Source organism: Bombus pascuorum, chromosome 11, assembly GCF_905332965.1.
Source record: "Bombus pascuorum chromosome 11, iyBomPasc1.1, whole genome shotgun sequence".
Taxonomy (NCBI): domain Eukaryota; kingdom Metazoa; phylum Arthropoda; class Insecta; order Hymenoptera; family Apidae; genus Bombus; species Bombus pascuorum.
The window spans coordinates 13,227,355-13,248,347 of record NC_083498.1 but is presented as its reverse complement, the minus strand read 5'-3'; the positions used below and the strand labels follow the sequence as shown (position 1 = coordinate 13,248,347).

Sequence of the window (20,993 nt, the reverse complement as noted above, 5' to 3'; positions counted from 1 at the left end):
TTCAAGGAAATTACATACACGGGAACAGAATTTTTATTTCCAAATACAGGTCTTTTCAGCAAAGTTTATACGAACTGTATTATCTAGAGTGGTCTTGGTTTGGTTCTTGTGAAAGGAAACTCTTCGCGTTTGTGATACGGGTTATAAGGATCATCTACATAATAGTGCGGTCTTTTCCAATAGCTTGTTACCATTTTGTCTAACATAGTAGATTGCGTTGCATTACAAAAAACATGCTGTCTCTGTCTATATTTCTTTCTCTCAGACTTTTTCCACATCTTTCTATGACGTCCAGCAAAAGTTCTGATCCATATGCCCCTATAATTAAATAAACATGTATTGCGCAGTATACTAAAGAGTAAGTATTACAATATTAGATCGTATTGAAATTTTACCAATTTAATCTGTAGAATCTATCAAGCACAGCTTTCACAGATTTTCTTTTACCTTTCCTTCTAGAATATTTTGTAACCGTTCTTGCAGGAGTTGTTGTAGTTACTAGCGTTGGAGGTACAACATTGTCAACTTGTATCTTGCTGTTAAGTTTAATTACATGACTGACAGTGACTGATATCAGATTAATGTTATGTAACATACATAAGTGTACATACCTAAATATTGGCTTTTGTTTAGTGTTGCCAACATCGTTGCATTTATTTATTGTAGAAGAAAACGCACCAAAGAACCTATGTTGAATACATTGTGTAACAGGGCATTGTTTAGGGATCAAAGAACTTGTTACATTGACAACACTGGCTCGCAAAGCAATATCTGAAATATCGATGTAAGATAAAGATTAATTACATGAACAATAATCAAGACACAGGATTTCATGATAAAATTAATTTAAATTATAAAACAAGACATGTTTGGTAGACATATACATATCAGTTTTATAACCGCGCTCGTTTTCAATTCCACCGTGTTCCGTTTGTCAGAGAATCAAAATGGTTGATCGATCTAATCAAACATAACCTATAATGCATGAGCTTGCAATGATTATCGCACAACGAGCTATCGAATTTCAACGAATAATAGTTTAAAATGAAGCCACCGAATTATCGTTCGATGTAGATGAGAGCAGTATCAGTGAACTCGTAAGGAAATACCTATCACGCACCTCGAATAGCGGTACTAAGAATACGCAACATTCTTCTTTTCCTCTAGTTCCGTCGGTAACCAGCTGTTTTGTACCGTCGTTCCCTTTTTCCTTTGGCTGCCTAACCGGCCACCCGAAAGATGTTGCGAATTGGAATAAAATTTCCGTACAACGGTCTAAATAGGGTACGTAAAGTAAGTAAAATGTAAGAAATTGTACTTGTGCGAGCCTGGTGATTTTGTATTACACAGATTTAACGAAAAATATGAAAAGATTATAGAAAATTGTCGCTCACATTATGCTATTAGACATTACTGTCGCGATTGTCTCCTGCGATAATATTTTAATAATTCGTTGTTGTTTGCTGCTACTCTGGGAAGATATAACTCGTGATCTGTATGAGAAATCGTGATCGTAACACGATGACGATGTTTTCGCAAGTTGTCAGTGAATATTCCTGCAAAGACCAAGGTTGCCCGCCTCGTGTGACAAGATGGCTTATATTTAGGAGCTTACATAATTCCAGACGATTTCACCGCCACTGTTGGTCTTTTAGGTCAAAAAGCATGGATCTTCTAGGCTGTATTTGACAACTAGATGTTACGAGACACGTACACGAGTTAAATACGACCCGGAATGTAGGTAAGCGAATTGATTTCTCCGCCTGTTTTCTAAACACATTTCTACAATTGTCAAACTTGTCATCGTCTGAGTTGTTTCTAGAAGAGAAAAATACTTTGTATTATTGTTTCCATTTGAATCCTTACGTGATACATTTTATCAAATGGAATTTTACATATGCCATCCAATCCACATATGTGTATTTTGAGTTTAACTCCCATTTAGGTGCAGGTTAGGTTATATTTGACATGATATTCTATTCAGTAAATTTCGTATTTGGACGCTTTACATTAGCATTTAGAGCAAATTTATTATGTAATTATACATTTTGAACGGTCATGTGATATATATTCATACCGATTAGAGGATTGAAAATAAATAAATAAATAAATTTGTATATATTTCAACGTGTCATTTCGTGTGCATCGTATGTTTTAGATTTTCCAAGGATGCGGAGCTTCTATCCAGAATATCCGGACATAGGTATTCCACGGATTCAACAAAGAGGTATTCAAGGTTTATACGAGAGTATTGTTACATCGTATTACATAATAAATTATGATCTTCTTTCATAAAAAAAAGATATTGAATATGAAATGTGTCTTTAAAAATGAAAACAAATGTTATAGAATGTAGCGTAAATATGTAAATGATTATAAGCTTTCTATCCGCAAATTAATAAACTTTCCTGTTTGTTAAATAAGTATAATCTGGTTTGCAATGTTCATTATTAAAGCGAGAAAACTAGAGGCTCGAGAACACTGTTAACTCTAACTGCCGTGGCAATAGGAGCATCGGGTGTATTGTTTTACGCAAAGCATAACCCGGAATTCCGTGCAAATCTTGAAAGTTGGGCACCTGGTACGGACAAAACAATTCAGATCATCTTTCAGGAGGAGTCATCCTATTTTGAATTCATACGTACATTCTTTGAATCGTTAAAGCAAACGTAAGTTGGACTTTATTACTATTTGAATTTGTGATATAAATTATAACGTAAATTATATCGTAATAATCGGGAATAATCTAAGTATTGTTTTTATTTTAGATTATTAAGTGCCATTTTTGGAGGAGAATCACAAAAAGAATCAGGTCAGAAAAGATTAGATTGCGCGAACCTTGAAGATTATATACGTGAGCCCCATTAATAATTCCTAATCCCATTCCCTCCTTTCCTTCGTTTTTTTAATCGCCTTAGATATAGAATTATGCTACATAAAAAGAACTGTTTTATTTAGAACAGGAACTAGGTAATTACTATTTTGCTTACTAACATTTAATAATAACATGTGTACTATAGCACCAAAGCCAGTTTTTGTACCGCTCATTGATAAGAAGGAACCACCTAATAACGAACCTTATACCGAAATAAGATTAAGTAAAGAAAAAGGAGAAGAAATCGAAATCGGTAGGTCTTTAAACGTGTAATTCTATGTGACCAAATTTTATCTTTCTATATAACAGGAGATGAACGTGCATGCTATGTTCTCAGTGGCGGAAAAACCTCAGCCTCCTGCCAAGGATGTATCCGAGGAATTGATGCCAGTAAATCTGGTCGAACTGGAAACTTCGGCTGGCGAAACTGCGTCCAAAGCTATCGCAGCTTATCAAACAGCAGCGTGTGCTATTCAAGATTACAATCAAGATGTGATAAAAGTCGTAGAAAGTGTTAACGCCACCGTTGGTAGCTCTGTATGGAACAGGTATTTTTTTCTCATGCATACTACTTTATAATAACAAAGTAATTGTATATTCTGTTAAATGAGAAACGTTTATTTATTAATTCTAGACTAAAGGATGCAACGGAGAAGAGGAGGGAGGCCATTAAAGAGGCGGAAGACCACGCCAATCAAGCACTCGATTCGTTGAAAAAGATGTATAATTTAATCGACGACCCTAAATTCGAGGCGCCGTCACATATGAAAACTGCCGCTCGAAGGAATATCAAGAAAATCTTGGATGATGTGGACGAAGCGAAGCGAAAATACGAAATGGAAATACAAAGTGGCAATATGGCCGAGCGTTACTGGAAGCAAGTCAGAACTGCCCGTGAAAATCTCAACGAAGAACTCCAGATACTATTCCCCGATATCAACATTCATGAGAAAAAATTGGCCATCGACGAAGACGCTTTTGACTTATTTGTTCTACACATGTATAACAAAGTGAATGGTCTGCAAAAGGAATTGGAAAAAATGAGGGTAAATATTAGTGTAAGGTATTATATAAGTCACTCAAATACTCGAGTGTAAAAATCGGTAAGTGTTTTATATTTTGTTGGGTTATAGACGGTCAACGAGAGCAAACTCAAGGCAGCATTAAGATCATCGGGCGACGTAGCGACTCAGGAAAGACTCGACGCCTTGGTATGCCTCGAACTGGACAAGGAGAAGCAAATTCTTCAGGACGAGTTTAACAAAAAGGTAAGAGAGTTACTTCCATTCTAAAATCTCCGTATATATACATAGTTGAGTCTTATGTGCTTGTGGTATGGTATCACGGTCGCGTTAATTCGTTCATCGCATATCTGGAAGAAATAACGCAAAACTTTCCAACGAGACTGAAGGAAATATTAATCATAGTATTATCACGCGTAATATCGTGCAGTTCAAGTTTATATTCTCAGGCGTAGTCCGTTTGAAAATTATGTGGCCAACCCCTCGTGTGAAATTAACGAAACACGCGTGAAGGTAACCACACCGTTGGCAATAACGGGGCCCCGCGAGGTAACAATAAATTAGTACGAAGAGAGTTTGAATCGGTAGCTGCCACGTGAAAGTAAACGGTGGGTATACACGGTTTCGTGATTATAGCGGATAGAATGTGACATTAGAAAAGCACATTCCGTCGCACGCTTTGTTCGTTATGTGCGACTGCATATTGAAAATGTTACGTATCTCGTATCTCTGTATACGTATACGGGCGTATATCTGTCTATTTGGTAAAGGATGATGAGTGGAAAGAGAGTTGGAGGGTTGATTTCGCCATCCTTCGGGCCTTTTATCTATTTCCATTTGGCATGCCGCCAATATTTTGCTAGCGGCAGGCAATATTATCTCTTTAGACTAACCTTGCAGTATATCCGGTATACACGCGCCTAGTCACACCGAGATATTCTCGCTCAGAGGAATCACTATAACTTGCTATCATCATAGTTGTCTTCGGAGTTCGCTTCGGAGTTCGCTTCGGAGTTTGCTCTCGATTCCATTCGGGATACGAGTTAACGGATCTGACTGGGTCATAAAGAAAATTTAGGACGATAGTGCATCGATTGGACGTACGTTGACTACACGCTGACGTATATTGGTTTATTTAATTATTTTCGTTGTACATATTTTACTCTCAATTGAAACATTTGTTGTTGAGGGTCTTGGAAATTCGTTTTCTTTTTTTTTTTTTTTTTTAAATTTGTCTACTTAAGTATTTGGTATCGTATTTTAAGGAGGAAATAAATTCTAATGCCATGCACCCGAATCCTGTAATTCTGAAAATATTAGAATTGTTTCAAAACACATTATTATTTAATGAATCGTACATTTCTATGAATATAATGCGAAAGTTTGCAAAAAAAAAAAAATTTGCAATATATTAAAAATCTCATTTCATTTGATCGCATGTTTAATCTAAAAAGTAATCTAGCCACGCGAAACAGTCTAGTTGCAAATGAAGTGTCCCTGGTCAGGATTTCTTTTATCGTAACGACGGCTTCTGTTGCGACTCGTAAAATCGAAAATATAAACCTTCCGAGAACTGAGAGACTCAAGTCGATTTGAGAGCTTTGAAAGTTGCTCGATCGATCGGGACACGATTTGTAATATCGACGATATCATTTCTTCCTCGAACGACTTCGAAATCCCGCCGAGGACTTGACACACAGCCGAGAATCCGCTGTTTTCGGTCTTATTCGAAGATTTGGGAGAAAGATTTGGCAGAAAGAATATGTAAGTTGTGAAATTGGCAATGTAGGTAGTCGTGAATAATTGTCAACGTGACCTCACAGAGGGATGATAGATAGGGTAGACTGGACGACAGGAAGAGAGAATTTTTGACAGAAATTACTGTAGAGTGGGGTGGACGAGTTGATCGCGATGAAAGAGTGGACCTACTAAATTGTTACTTGACATTTGCGCATAAAGTATTCCCTCTGTCCGTCCAGGGGAGCTTCGCGTTAACATTATACGCGTCTCTTCAAAGGCTTTCAATTTTCAGTAAACGAGGGGCTCAGAGTTGACGTACCTCGTTTTCTTTAGCAACAAATCACCACGGAGCGTGTTTTCATGCGAGAATTTTAGTATCAAGCGTTTAGCATCCACACCCTTTGTGGATATGGAAAGGTGTTTTGTAATTCTCCTTTATTTGCACGTGTTCCAAACATCCATCCTTCGTGAATTAAACATTCACGTAGGGCTTGAATTTTGACGTCAATGGTACCAAACAGAGAGCCTGATAATTATTTGACCTGAATATTGATCTGGACTATCGATGAAAACACATTCAGTCGTGACGTAATTCTGATTCCTGCGTTACAGCGATGAAAATAACGTATAAGAATTTGCTAGTGAATTATTACCAATGGTATTGGGGATTGTTTGTGAACATTCTTTTCTAAAGTTCAACTTTCAAATTACATTAATGCGACAATCATGAAACATTATATACGCGTATGTATATAAATTGCACAGAAAAGAAGAGAGAGAAAAAAGAGAAAGGAAAAAGAGAAAAGAGAGAGAATGACTCAAAAACTGCTCTAATTATTCAATCTTTTAGATGTTCCAAATATTCAATTTCTCGAATATTATGTAAAAATCATTCCGATCGTTCAATTGCCCAGAAGTCTCGATAAACACACCACATTTCATCGATTTTCTCTGAACGAAATTATCTGTCGAATTCGAGAAATTATTATTATTACAATTACAACGGCAAATAGACAACGATACATAGATTACAAATTCACGAGTCGAGAGTTTTCATTCTGTTCGTCTTGCTTTTTCTTCTCTTCTGAATAAACTGCATTTCTTTGCTTCCTTGGCGACTATACTGAACTATTTTCAATACAACGACAAGGATGCATATCGGATGCCGATATATCGTATCTGTCAAACGCTCATTTCCATCCTCACGCACCGATATAAAAGAAGGCCAGCGTATCTTTTAGGCTGTTGCTGCGGCTTTCGAGCGATCTTTAAGGTAAATGGTGGCACAACGTAGATTAGGCCGTACATCCGGTTTTTCGTAAATGTATCGTCTTGAACAAGTGTTGCGGTAGCAACCTGGATGAAGGCATCAACGTTATTTTCGGTACGAGCGTGCGTAAATCGAAAAACTGCCTGATCAGGCAGACAGATCGGACGACGCTTTCGATCTTTTTCCCCCTTTTGCCCCGTGCGAACGATATCGATCGGCGTGTGTGCCTTCTGCTCCCGTTATGGGCCATCCAGATTTTATGGACGCAGCGTGGAATAATTTAGAGCCAGCCACAGGCATAGTCGAGAGAAAAATTCGCCGGTAATGCGATTTCAATTTGAACCCTCTCTGCTCTGCCTCTTTCCGGGCTGATTTATTTCGCAGATGAGACTTGGAAATATAGATCAACGTTGTTCAAATTAAGGTCAAAAATTGAGATTAAACAGCGGGAGAATGGGGCGAGTGTGGACGCTTATCTGAAACGAAACTGGAAAATCGTGCTCAAATGCGCTGTACTTTAGTAAAACATAATTAGATTGCAGATATTTATGAAAATTTAAATGTTTGTGTACGCTGTTATATTAAAAAAAAAAAAAAAAAAAAAAAAAAAAAAACCGAAAGAAAAGAGGAGGAAAAGAAAAAGGATGAAGGAGAAAGGAATTTCTTTCATACTATAGATATCGTAGATAATATCTGCTTTACTTTACTTTGGACGTTTCGTATGTCATGTTCTTACGTTATATTGAACCTTGTATAAAAATATGTCTGTTCTTTTCTTTTTTAAATATTATAAAACATATTTTACTTTTGATACTTTACGTAAAACTTATTTTTCGAATAAAATTTCTTTTATAGTACCGTGAGAAAATATGGAGATATTCTTGAATGGATTTTGTAATCAGTTCAGTACGTGAACAGTTGCAAAATATCGAATGTCTGACTCCACTTGGTTTAATACTACTTGATCTGTTTCCTAGCTTCGGTTGCGCTGTACGGCTGTTATTAATTTAATGAATCTTATTTCGTTACAGCAGATATTAGTTTTGGCCTTTGCTCGTGGATTTCAATAATTACCTACGAAATAACATTTGAAATATTTGGGAATGTGATAAATCTATTTTATAGTAGATGCAATAAATATTCGTAAATTGAATCAAGAATAAATAAGGAATATTCACGACAATCTTATTCTCATTATCATTTATTTGGTATGTTGTGCTCTGTGACAATTCTATATTTATATTTAATAGAATTATATATTATTTATTTCAATGTGAAGTAAAATCAAAATTTGCTTCTTAACTAGATCAAATTTAACTTGTATTTTCTATAAAATTGAATATTTCGCTGCTGATATTTCGAAACTTTGCAACAAATCTAGAAAGAGACGCGTTGAATCAATAAATTCAACGTGAAATTTCATCGAAGAAACATCATTGGTCAGAGTTTATTGACTTTTCACTTTCAACCTGTTGTTTCATACTATTGAAGCGTCTAAATTTCTCTACCACTTTCGCGGTAAATTTCGAAGAAAATTCGTTTCGTAGATGGAGTATCGAAACATACCGAGAAACTTCTCTCTGCTTTTCCCATCGTCAGTTTAAAGGTTCCCGAGTCTGAGAATCGGTGTCCGTTGAATATTAAAATAATCGGCTCGTGTATTCTCGTCGCCGAAATCGTGTGGCTATCGACATCTACACCGGTGGATCGCTCGTTAAACTGAAATTATCACTGCCGGATATCTTTTCAAGCGTTCCGTTGGTCGGAAATGGGTGGGAAATACGTATCGATCGTGAAAAACTCGATTCCGTGTTATTAAACCCGAACCTTCGAGTCGATTTCGTTTAAGCAACTCTCGAAGAAGAAATTGATCTGTGAGTCGGTTCCGTCCAACTTTTGTCTCTGGACTCGGAGCTGCAAGTTTCGAAGACAATGGGAAATTACGTGGTTATTGTAGCGTTACGACCCTACGGAACAAACTCAGATTCCAAGAGCGGTAAAACGCATTTTGCTACTGACGTTTAGAGTCGATTGTATAAAGTTCGACTTTTTTATGAGAATATTATTCTACGATGTTGCTTTGTACGAGTGTGAAATTATTCAGATATGCACGGTTCTTTCGATTCCATTTCGCTGCGCAATTATCACGGCAGACGACCGTGGGCCGGACAGTTTCTCATCTTTCGAAATAGATTAGAAAACGATGCAGCGGATTTGTTCGATCCCGATCTGTGGTACCGGCTTCTTTTTTTTTCTTTTTTCTTTTTTAACTCGTGCTCTTTTCGAATTTCTTTCTGGTTGACGCGGCCGGTCGGTCGTCCGTTTAACTTAATTTTCACGGCGTAACGTGTGAGAAACACTGCCCAAGTCCCCCACCCCCGCCCCCGTCCCTAGCTTCTCGTTTTTCTTTTTTCACGCATTTTTATTTTTATATTATTTCATTTTATTCTTATTTCACCTGTACGTGTGACGTTTCGTTTCGAGCGAAAACACGCTCGATGGCCCATTATACTCGCTGGAGACTCGTTCTATCCATTTTAGTTTAATAATAATTATCTAAATAAATGACTAAACGACTAAATTGATACGGATTGTTCAATAAGAAACGAAAATCGTTGGAGACAGATCGAAGAATGATTAATCTTTTTATGCCGTGATGATCGTAGTTGCTGGAGGAGCAGAAAAGATTCGAGGACGAGATACGACGGCAGCTGAAACTGCAAGGGCAGGTGCACACCGATCACATTCAGGACGCACTTGCGATAAAGGAACAGGAAGCGGATAGGAAGCTGAAACGTGCACTCAGCGAGCAAACTGAGAAAGATTCGTTAAAGTATAAGTCGCAGCTTGCTGCAATCGTCGGAAGGCTACGTGGTTTGGAAGCTGCGCTGAAAGGTGAGTGGCTTAATTTGGTGAATATGAACTTAATTTGGAGAATATGAACAATTATACACGTACATGTGTTGTTTATATTAAACGCATTATATTACCTTCTCTATATGTATGATTATGACTTATAATTTATTTATTATTATATTATATGTACAATTTATGTTGTGGTCACAGGCATTTTGCTCTACAAGATAAATATGTATGTACTTGTACAATTTATGAGATGTAAGAGCTGTTAAAAGTTAAATTTTTTGGGGGGCACATGGGGAAATTTTTCTAGTAGAATTTTAATTAGATGTAGGGTATTGAAATGTTCAATTTGCCGAGGAAGAACATTTACTATAAGTATCGATATCCAAAGCTGTATGAAAATTAGATTTGTCACAGGAGAAAATGAAAATTTTCGATAAGCTGATTTTTATTCCACGAGGTAATAATTTCCCAATCGAATTCATACCTTAATAAGGTTCGCGTACTCGCAAAGTTCTCAACTTTCCTTTAAACTTGGAGTGGACTTTTAGTTTGGATATTCATGAGAATCAATCTAACCTTTCGCTATATTCATACATAAATGTGAGATTGTTTAAAAAGGAGGAAAATATTCATTGAGATTGTAAATTTTTATAAGATTCTCAAAGATGTGTCTGTGTCGAATTTTTCTCGAATAAAGTACATAAACGTTAACCAAGTTAAATTACCTGGGGGAACAGTTTCTGGGAAATCTGTTTTACTTATTGCCGCTGTAACTTTCTCAGGTCAGAAAGAAACAGAGCATGGAAATGTTGCTGCGGCATCTACGTGACTGAACTGAGAAGGACCGCTCTGTTACGAGTAATATTCCGGTATCGTAATTCGTAGATCCTGCTCCGTACTGGAAATACAAAGTAATATCTTTCCATTCCTTATCGGGAGGGATTTTTCGTTTTCACCGTTTAAAATCGTCCGCTTGCACCTTGCGCTATATAATTCCTCGAAAGGCTAAGCCTTCTAGATATTAGATTTCTAGATATTAGGTAGGGATAGAATTAATAGGTATATATATATTTTTTTTTTTTTTTTTTTACAAAGAATGTCTGCGATTTTAAAGATTTGTCGTGCAACCTGATATGGGACTAAAATGTTTCCAAACGAGTCGTTGTACCGACTGACGATAAATCCGCGGTACCATGCCGCGCCGACATAATGGCAATGTTTTCGGGCTAGTTTCGGCGCGGAGTGAGCGCTCGATAGTTCCCTGGACAGTTCGAAAACGATAAACAGACGGTGGCAGACGGTGGTGGACGCGAAGAGATGGGTTTTACAACTCTCATCGAACCACCTAACTAACGCACGTGTCGCAATTATAATTCGCACTGTTCTACTCTATTCTTTTCTTCTCTTTTCTCTTCTCTTCTCTTCTCTTCTCTTCTATTTTGCTGCGAGCTGTTATTTAAGAGTTACCGCGCATTCGTCGTGTTTAAGAGTCGCTTGAAAATCGATCGAATGCCTTTTTCCCCACACGATTTTGATAGATTTGGTAATTTGAATTTCTGCATTCTTGTATTCTCTATACATCTCGATTTCTTGCCTCGGAGTTGTTGGTATTACTCGTACGATATTTTTCTTATTCCTATGACCGCATATGACATGAGCAAAATAAATATTCTTATTAAAAAGAAGTATATATCGTATAGTGTAAGCGAATTTTGGCGGAATATAATCTACTATCGATATAGACGGATGCCGATTTGTCCGAGACGCCGCGTTTATTCAAGGATGAATGAGATGGATAGGAAACGCGTAAAAGTGTTGGTTTCGTTCGCCCGTTTTCGATCTCGTCGAACATTTCACAAAGAATACTGCAAAATACTAGGTATCTCGTCGTCGCGGAACGTTGCGGCCTGCCACGCTATAGCACCGTGACGGTGTTGACACGCTTCTTCTTCCCACAGCCGACGGGTCGTGACGGAGGCCAGCCAGGCAACCGTGCCAGATGTTGCAAATGTACATTTTCTTACGATATTTAATAATAAATAATAATAAAAGAGGTAAACAGAGCTTGAAACATGAAATATGAAATACGAGTCAGAGAGCGACAGACAACATCGTAACGTGAATAGTAAAAGAAACGAAAACGAGGATTTCGTAACTCGTTAAAGCTATTTCCTTCGGTCGCACAACAGGACCAAGTGCAGCTTTCTTTCTATGGAGAATTCAAAGCACGTGATTTTAAGTTTCCACTTTCTTCTCTTTTTGTGTTCGGTTCAATTCGATTTCGTAGCCGATAATAGTGGATGGGGCAAGTGGAAAGGGATGATTTAAAGAGCGTGTAGAGAAGGCTGCTGGTGCCGGTGTATACGGTAAAGATTAATCGAGGCGGGTTCCGGATTCGAACTGTTCGAAGGAGCCGCAAACCAATCGAGTCCCTTCTTTTGTTCCGTGAGAGGAGAGATAATCTGTCACCGGTGGAACGGACGATTCACTCTGGCGCGAAGATAAATCGCTCGAGACAACTTTTTTGAGCAGAAGGAAGAAAATTACAAAGGAGCAAATTTATTATTATAAAAATTATATTTATTATTATAAAAATTGTAAAATATTGTATATATATTTCTGAATGCCGGTCGGACGGAGCGATTGTTTTCGATACACGGTGGTTTACGCGCTCGATGAATTTGCTCATTTGCGTTTGCCCCGAAAGAGAGCGACGCGCGTTCATATCGACGGGAAATCGATTCGATCGACTCGGAATCCGTCCCTTTGCCGCTTTTGTCGCTTTTGTCGCATCGTTGGTCGGCCGCTTCGTTGAGAGCGAAACAAGGTCACGCGTTTAGTAATAGAGGGGTGGGAATGGGGGGAAAGATGGGATAAAATGGGAACAGAGGATGAAATATAGAAGCGAGAAGGGCAAAAATTGTTAGAACGAAATATTGGAACACTAAAGAAAAAAATGGGATAAAGGAACGACGGATCGTAGATGAAAGATCGGACGAATGAAAATGAGAGTTTAACGATAACGATTTGAAAAGGTTAATGTTATGTTGTGTTAATACGATGTTTTATTTGCAGTGTCTTTCTCTTTAGACTCAATTTACGTTATTGGACATTACATTTTTTAATATTTTAATTACGAAGTAGTGTTTCAAGGAGTTTCGCTTGATATATTTTTCGCCGTTATGTTTTCTTTTAACCCATTTACTGCCAGGCAAATTTTATTGCTTGCAGATATAGTACTAGAATGGCATTTGCAGTAATTTGAAAATGAAAAGAACGAATATATATCGATTTTATGAAATTTGAAGAAATTCGTGCATTTAAGTATAACGCCACTATATCCATATAAAACCTTTTTGCGGCTGAAATTTGTTTAGGGAGCTTTCACTCGTATAAAACGTCTGTTACTCTGGTATACAGATTTTTTTGTATCTTGATGTAATCGATATAATTGATGTACGATGATATATGGATTATAAATTTCACTGCAAGGTTTTCAATCGGGGGTTAGAAAGTGAAGGATATGATGAGAAACATGTAACCGAAAAGGCGAAGAACGCGAAACGAGATAAAGCTCTGATAAAGTGAAAATAAAAAGTGGAAAAGGGCGAACAAGGAGAAGAAGAGAGAAGAGCGACGATCATCGAGATATTAAGATTTGCGCCAAGAATGTAGACGGTGAGGGTGGTTGGGGTAATAAGGAGGAGAGATGTCACATAAAGAAAAAGAGTGGACGAATTATAATGGCGAAAAGTGACGTGAAAAGCAGGATACAAAGGAAACATAGACAGACAGACAGAGAGAGAGAGAGAGAGAGAGAGAGAGAGCGAGAGGGGAAATGCGAAATGGAACGGATACAGAGGATCCTGAGGCTGCAACGCAACGTACGGACAAAAGAAAGGAGATAGGGGACACGAAACGGTATAAAGCACGATGGAAACTGGATGGGTGGAAGACACGGAACAGACGAAAATAATTTGACAAACAGGGGTAGTAGAAACGAGAGTAACAAAAGAATAACGTCCGAAAGAAGGATGGAACGATTCGGCTAAATGGGAAGTGGAATAGGCGGATGGAACGTGAAATAGGGGCGAACACGAAAGAATAAAGACTCGTGATAGGAAAAGAAGAAGAAACGCCTATGGTGAAAATATGATGGAAAATGAAGGAAGAAAGCGGGAAAGAAACGGTCTCTCCAAGAAAAGTTGAAGGACGATAGAATAGAACGATAATTGGGAGAGAAGCGTGTCAAATTTTCTAAGCTTTCGAAGCGTGAAACGTCACATGGACAGGCCATAGCTCGCCGGGCTTAATCATGCAACGAGATAGCTGTTTTTACCGTGGAACGATCACGTCACGTTGACGGGCGAGTTGCGGTTGAGATACGAAACCATTAATGTGTATAAATAATAAAAGGAGAAGGAGCACGTGTGTATTCTTGTTAAACATTTAGAAAATCGATTAGACGATGTCCGATAGATCGACAGATTCGTTTACTCGGGCTTTTACTTCATTCGCTTCATTTTTCAGACTCTTATGATCGTCCTCTACCGCAAAACGGAACACGTAAATAAGAATAAATGCTACACTTTCAGAAGGGTTCTTCGGTATTCTTAGAGCCGACACGTCGCGGCATTATCCTCTCTCTCTCTCTCTCTCTCTCTCTCTCTCGCAAGCCGCTGTTTGCTTATCCGATGAAAGCGCCATGAAGGGTAGGGTAGACTGGTTTGGAAAGGTTAAGAGAGGTTGCATGTTTCCAACGATTACTATCTCGTGGAGATCAACGCGAAATTGATTCGCGGTGACGTTCGATCACTTTCTTGGCATTTTACTCTCTGTACGAATGCGCGCACAGTATAGCAATTGAAAAGTGCCTACCTCTGCGCAACACAGAAACAAGAAATATCGCAAAGAAACAAAAGGATCAAACGATATTCGGTCGATCTCTTAACTATTCTTAACTATTCTTAATTATTCTTAACACACGCGACTATTCATGACGAATGTTGTCGGTAATGCAAGTTTAATCAGTGACTGCGTTAAACACTCGTCGCGCCTCTGTCCTGTAACCCGTTGTAACACGTTGTAACCCGTGTTCGATTGCAGTTCGTAATCGATGGACCGTAAATTGTGCGAATCGGCAAGATATTTTGTCGGTCAAGCTTATCAGTAACGTCGACCACGAGAAAAACGAGATCTATGTGGATCAAGTGGTGCCGCTGCGGTGATTTATTATACGCGCCAATCCGAATAATTTGGTCCAAGTAACCCCGTTTCCATGCAAAGTGTCACAACCCCTTCCATCTTTCAACACACTACCACCTTTTCGAGGCTTCCTCTCTTCCAGGTATTCGGACGATCGAATTCTCGCGATCCTTCTACATACTTCCCTTCCTCGTCCAATTCGTTTCAACTGAAATTTACATTATTTCGGTGGGGTGGGTTGGGGGCGAGGTTTTTGTTTATTGGATTTTCGGTCGATCGTTAGCTTTTCGAGGGAACCGTTCTGCGAGTTTTCTTTTACTCTCATTTTGGATTTCTTGCATTTTTAGGGTTTACGGATTTTAGAATTTCTCTTTCATCCGATCTTTGGATTTTTCAATTTTTACAGCATTATTAAAACTTTCAGATCTTTTTCTTCGATATATGGGTCTCTTTCGATTTTCCGTTTCTTCTAATCCTTGTTGTTTTAAGAATTAAGGCGCTTTTTCTTATTCTATTTTCGGATGTTTTGTCGGATTCTCTATCTCGTGAGACTCGTGAGACGCGTGGTGTCCTATAAGCGGAAGAAATAATGTTCGAATATTACTTTGTTCATTTTAATTCATACATCCGTACGTCGTCGATTTTCTTCAAAGAAACCTAATCTATCGATAAATTTTTCTCTTCTTACCAAAATGCCAAAATGAATATTCTGAAAGAAATGAAATGAAAGAATGCGTCGTCGTACGTTAGAAGAAAGAAAAGGTGTTTCGCAGCACGATATACAGATAAAAGATTTCTTAATTTGTATGGATAAACCGGAGCAGGATGTAGTATCTCTCTTTTTACATGAAACATGTTATAAGGTTGCATGTACTCGCGAAGTGTACATACGAGTTTCATTACTTTGGCTATTAATGGAAACGATCCAATTCTACGGATACATGGATATTATATAGAATTCGAATCGACGATACGTACGAACAGATTGAGTGTTCGAATGTCATCCAAACATATGCCTGACGAATTGCATAAGTGGAGTTTAACTCGCGGTAGTGATTAGACCAGCAACGAGAGAGTGAAATTAGTGGGAGGATAATCGGTTACAGAGAAAGACGGTGGAAATTTTCAGGACGAGGCCTTTTTTTCAATAATGTTACAATTGTTTGCAATTTTAAAATGTCGAAACCACTTATGACGATATGTTCCGGCATATTTCTCGCCGCGAAAGCTTCCTTCTGCATGCTCGTCCCGATATCTACCTTGGTCCCTTCCTTGTCACGGCGCATAACTTCGCAAGACATTATACTTCAGAGGATATTATACGTTTGAAAGAGACTGTCGACTAAAAAGCTTCGTTGAAAGGCACATCGAATCCGTCGCTTTTCAGCTGAAATATCCGTTCCCTAGTCTCTTCAAACGATATACGTACATATATATGCATATCCTCCCCACGTTCGTGCGTTTTCAGCGAGAGACGAGTTCGTAAATTCTTTCCGATGTTTCTTACATTCGGCCGCTGTTCGGCGACTCAATTGGCGAAACGAGAAACGTGGTTCTTTGAGGCTGCATTGTTTAACGATGAAACCAAGCGATTCTCCGATCTTTGACGCTACGCCGTTAGCCGAAAGACCAGCCACGGTTAAGAAGCGGCGGATAATCGCGGCTATTCGACCGCCTTTTACGTAAAAATCTATTTTTCTTCGTTGTCTCGTTTCGTTTCTTTCTTTCTATAGAATAAAATTTCTTATGGAGCAGAAAAGAATTATATTATGGAGTCTCGGATAATTATAATTATCGTACGAATACGATTAAGGATTAAGGGAATGGAATCTAAGTGTAAAAGCTCACGCGATGTCTGGCGCTAGATATCGTAACACGAGTGCCGAAATGTTACCCTATACACGTATGTGTAACGCTCTACTTTTATTTCGATTATATTTCATAATGTTTTTTCTACTGCTTTCTGTTTCAGCTCGCATGGAGGAAGAAAGGGGTGCATCGAATGCTCAAATTCTTTGGTCAGCTTGCCAAGCCTTGGCTCGAGCTGTTAAATCAGCGCCAGCAGGTGCGCCCGTAGAGGAAGCCATCAGGCCTCTGGAACCGGAAATCAAGGCCGTCACCAAAGCAGCACGTAAGCATTCCAATATATTTTCAAATAATCTACGTTGCTTTACCCGTGTCGCGATCGTGATCTGATACTAGTATACTTCGAATGGATTAAAATGGAATTCCTTTGAATCGGGGTTACTGAACGTGATACTGAAACGTGACGTAATTTGTGGTTTCGTGGGATTAGAGAACGGTTCGTAGCCGATGATGTTAGCAAACCGGTAGATCTGCCGATCTGCAATGAACAAGAGAATAAAAATTCCACACAAAGATCATGTCTTTTTGCGGTAGAAGTCAGGAAGAAAGATTACAACTAACGACGGAACTAATCTCAAAACTTTACAATATTATAGAATTAATTTTATAATTTTACACTTGGGTAGAATTTGATGATCTACCTAACAACCTGTTTGTTCATCTAACCATCGTTTTTTTTTTTTTTCGTAAAAATGGTAAAAATCCCAACGATCAGTGATCTTCTACGTTCTATATGACTATGATATAGCGCGATATAGTACGCTGGTTTCTCTTGAGTAAGCAGAATTAGTATCGCCGTATATAGCCCCGCTATGCGTAAGAGTTTTCGCCCCTTAAACATGAATATGTAAACGCGAAAAAGGAAACACGTTCCCTTGTGAATCGTGAGTGGAGAATTTCATAAAAAACAGAGTTGATCAGTTTGTCTCTCGATAGTTTCAAAAGAACAATTACCACGTTGTTTTCTGTTTTTTTCACCGCGGTGCCGATATTACGGCACAAGTATCGAACGGCCACCGAACGAATAAATTTTCTGGCCATTTGTCACGCATTTTCCATGTGCCGAACAAAATTTCGCAAAATTTCGTAATATTGCAAAGTAATGTATGTTGTATGTCGGTAGAAGCAACGCCATCTGGTGTAATGCGATTTGTTAAAGAGGAATCGGGGTAGGGGAGTGAGTGTGTCAACGTTGTCCGATGTTAATTAATTTTCCAGTGGAAATTTCAGTTTGAAATATCGGTGAAATAAGGGCGGTAATTTCGCGCTCTTTTAACAGTTAACCTAACCCCCTTTCTCCCCCTGCGCGCTTTTAATTTCTGTTAATTACGCGAATAAACTGGCTTTAAATCTTTTCTCTTTAAATCTCGATAATTTCTAAAAATTCTATTCCGAAGAGAAGCATAGAAGAACTATGGTTAGTTCTTCTATGACGTGTTGACTGACTGCTACCATAGATGTACATGTTTCACCTGTAACCTGTAGTATTCAGTATTTATAATACATCACGTTACAACGAAAGTGGTTTACGTTTCATAATGTTCACCAGTTATTCGCAGTTATTTGCAGTTTTTCGATTGACGATATGTATTTCGCTTTAATAATTCCAACATTTACAATCGCCTCGCGTCATCACGCCTCTAACGACAACCTTCTAGCTCCATTCAGTTTTAATTTCATTTAATATATTAATTTTCATATATTAATTTTCAGTGGCCGAGTTACTTTTGCTTGATTCAAGTTTAGCTGTTTAACGCTATAGTTGTGAATTCCTACAATGTCACGAGTTTACGAGTTGCCTTAATTGTTTTATTATCTGTTCGTGAATATAGGCAGGGGGTGATTTAGCGATTACTCTCAACGACGTTAGCCGCCTTTCCTAAACATATCCGACTTCTCTCGCCGATACCAGCACGAGACGTTAAACGCAGGAAATATTAAACAAATAATTTCTCGTATAGAATTCGAAATATTAATCGCATTGGTTAACGATCGATCGTTTTTTTCAGTTTTCAGAAACAAATGTATTATTTTCGAGAAATTCGTTAATAGGTTTGTTGATTCTGTTTCGTTCTGCCAGCCAAAGAGGATCCTTTGGTACAAGCAGCGATTCAAGGCATTCCAGAGGAGGCTGCGAAGAGGGGAGTGTTCCCGGAAGACGTACTTCGTGCAAGGTTCCTCAAGGTAATTTCACATTGACTTTTGTCATTATCGTGTCAAAATTTCAAGTGGCTACGAATATGTTCAAAATACAGCTAACTGTAGAAGCAACGCTTTATTCAACCCTTGTAAACTCTTTACCACTTGTTTGTCCAAAGTTTGTCCTAAGAAGACTACATAATAACTTTGAAAAATACAAGACATTGCATAAACTCTGAGAACATAGTTGGCCGTCGCGTTTTGCAATTTCGTAACATCTTTTGCAACATTGCTTGTTTCGCTGGTCGCTGGTTGTTACCGCTTACCGTTCTGTACGATCGTATCACGATCTTACGCGGATTTCTACAGTTAACACCTTTGTCGGTCAAATGTTCGTAGGGTGAAATTTTCCAAATTGTTCATTTCTGTGAAAACTGCCTCTCGTTATCGCCTTTAACGATCTAAAATACCGACGATAAAATACATTCAGATAAAAAATTTTGCAGTTCGGATGCTACTATCCTTTCTTTTTATTTCAATGGATTTTCGGTGATGGCTGGTCGATCCAAGGATTACAAAGTTTATGATAAGGAGTTATTCGAGGAACAGGACAAATTTATGGCCTACCGTTTTTACGTTTCAGGTGGAAGAGATGGCCAGACGATTAGCCATGGTACCCGAGGAAGGTGCTGCACTGCCTGTCTATTTCCTTAGTTATCTTCAAAGCTACTTGATGATTAAGAACGCCAAGCCCATTCCCCAAAGTGAGATCGAGGACAAGCCGATCGATGCGAGCAATCTTAACACATTCGACATTCTTCATCGGGCCAGGTAGGTACCTTTTCCGACTTGAATTTTGTTTTACCGTTAGTCATCGAACTGATAGTTATTTATATTGTTTGTTTTTTATTTATTTGCAATATATGTGTGCGCGTATGCGCGTATGTATATGCATGTATCGTATAATATAGAAATAAATATTTTAATTATTGGTAGATAAAATGTAAATGAAAATAAAGTCAACTTAGCAACAGAACGATTTTTCGTGGATTTAACTTATTTTTGAAAAATTATTCTTCATTTTCGCTTAAATATGTTGAAGAAATAACGCGACCCGAAGAAATATTACACTAACCGTTTGATCACGATTTCACTCGTAGTTTGTAGCGCGTTAACGAGTTCATCCAAAATATAACTGATATTTTATCTTCGTTGTGTCTTTGTATTCTTTTACTCACTGATGATCGATGATACGATCTTTGGGCAAGACAAAGTTTTGCGCTGAGAACTTTCATTCAAACTTATATATCGTTCAAATCCTCTCAATGATTCGTTTTTTAATTATTTAAATCATTTTAGTTAGAATAGAATTATGAAATAGAAAATTAGAGTACGTTTTAAGTGTATATTGAAAGCCCTATTAGAACCAATAGGAATCCATAGGAATCCAATGTATGGTAGTAAAGTTAATCGTTGTAAAAGCGTATCGAGGCAGTTTCTATGAATGGTTGTTAACGCGGAATCACAGTAGAAGCGTAATTACAGTGTCGAATATGATTGTGAAAATCGGGTCGCGTCTGCTAATTAGCAGATGAAGAGAATTGCTGTGGAAGGAACGAGCGAGCAACTCTGGCCAAACAGGGAAATTAATTTTCCGGCCCGTGTTTATCAACATCGCGTTCAATCGCGTTGTCGTTGTTTCTTCTTGGCGCGGCGACTGCGATGCGATTTGATGACGATGGGGCGGTATTGTCGTCGACCCTTTGTTCACCGACACGTTCTACACTTTGTTACACCGTTTGCCATCCTCTCTGGCCACGGGCTGAAACGTGGCGACCGATGCTCGAACAACGAATTCGTCTTTATATATCGTACTTTCCACCGGATTATAAATTATAAAAGCATTCTTGCTTTGAAAATTTCTTGCCGGTATATATGAAATTCTTGTTGAAATAAGTTATAAGAGATTTTTTATTTTAGGCAAGATTTTCGAATAGAATAATATTAAGTG

The 20,993-nt window shown here is 38.2% G+C and overlaps 2 protein-coding genes across 9 annotated transcripts in view; one reads left to right on the top strand and one right to left on the bottom strand.

Annotated features, from left to right (window-relative positions):
* Positions 1-15: 15 nt before the first annotated feature.
* LOC132911832 (large ribosomal subunit protein bL35m) lies at positions 16-1,245 on the bottom strand. The gene is made up of 4 exons (XM_060968813.1): positions 1,121-1,245; positions 612-771; positions 396-536; positions 16-318 (listed from the first exon to the last, which is right to left on the bottom strand). The coding sequence occupies exons 1-4, from the start codon at positions 1,149-1,151 to the stop codon at positions 84-86; spliced, it is 567 nt and encodes a 188-aa protein (XP_060824796.1). The 5' UTR covers positions 1,152-1,245; the 3' UTR covers positions 16-83.
* The window catches only part of LOC132911820 (MICOS complex subunit Mic60), a 53,475-nt gene continuing 33,650 nt past the window's right edge, over positions 1,169-20,993 (top strand). For 3 of the 8 annotated variants that reach the window (XM_060968790.1, XM_060968784.1, XM_060968792.1), the window contains exons 1-13: positions 1,169-1,293; positions 1,656-1,741; positions 2,159-2,236; positions 2,457-2,669; positions 2,769-2,854; positions 3,021-3,128; positions 3,213-3,423; positions 3,510-3,921; positions 4,009-4,143; positions 9,574-9,802; positions 16,950-17,108; positions 18,924-19,027; positions 19,626-19,813. In XM_060968790.1, the coding sequence (XP_060824773.1) occupies positions 1,240-1,293; positions 1,656-1,741; positions 2,159-2,236; positions 2,457-2,669; positions 2,769-2,854; positions 3,021-3,128; positions 3,213-3,423; positions 3,510-3,921; positions 4,009-4,143; positions 9,574-9,802; positions 16,950-17,108; positions 18,924-19,027; positions 19,626-19,813 (2,063 nt within the window). In that variant the 5' untranslated portion in view covers positions 1,169-1,239. The remainder of the gene's footprint in view (positions 1,294-1,655; positions 1,742-2,158; positions 2,237-2,456; positions 2,670-2,768; positions 2,855-3,020; positions 3,129-3,212; positions 3,424-3,509; positions 3,922-4,008; positions 4,144-9,573; positions 9,803-16,949; positions 17,109-18,923; positions 19,028-19,625; positions 19,814-20,993) is intronic. The other 5 variants (XM_060968785.1, XM_060968788.1, XM_060968787.1 and 2 more) reach the window with 5 other exon arrangements.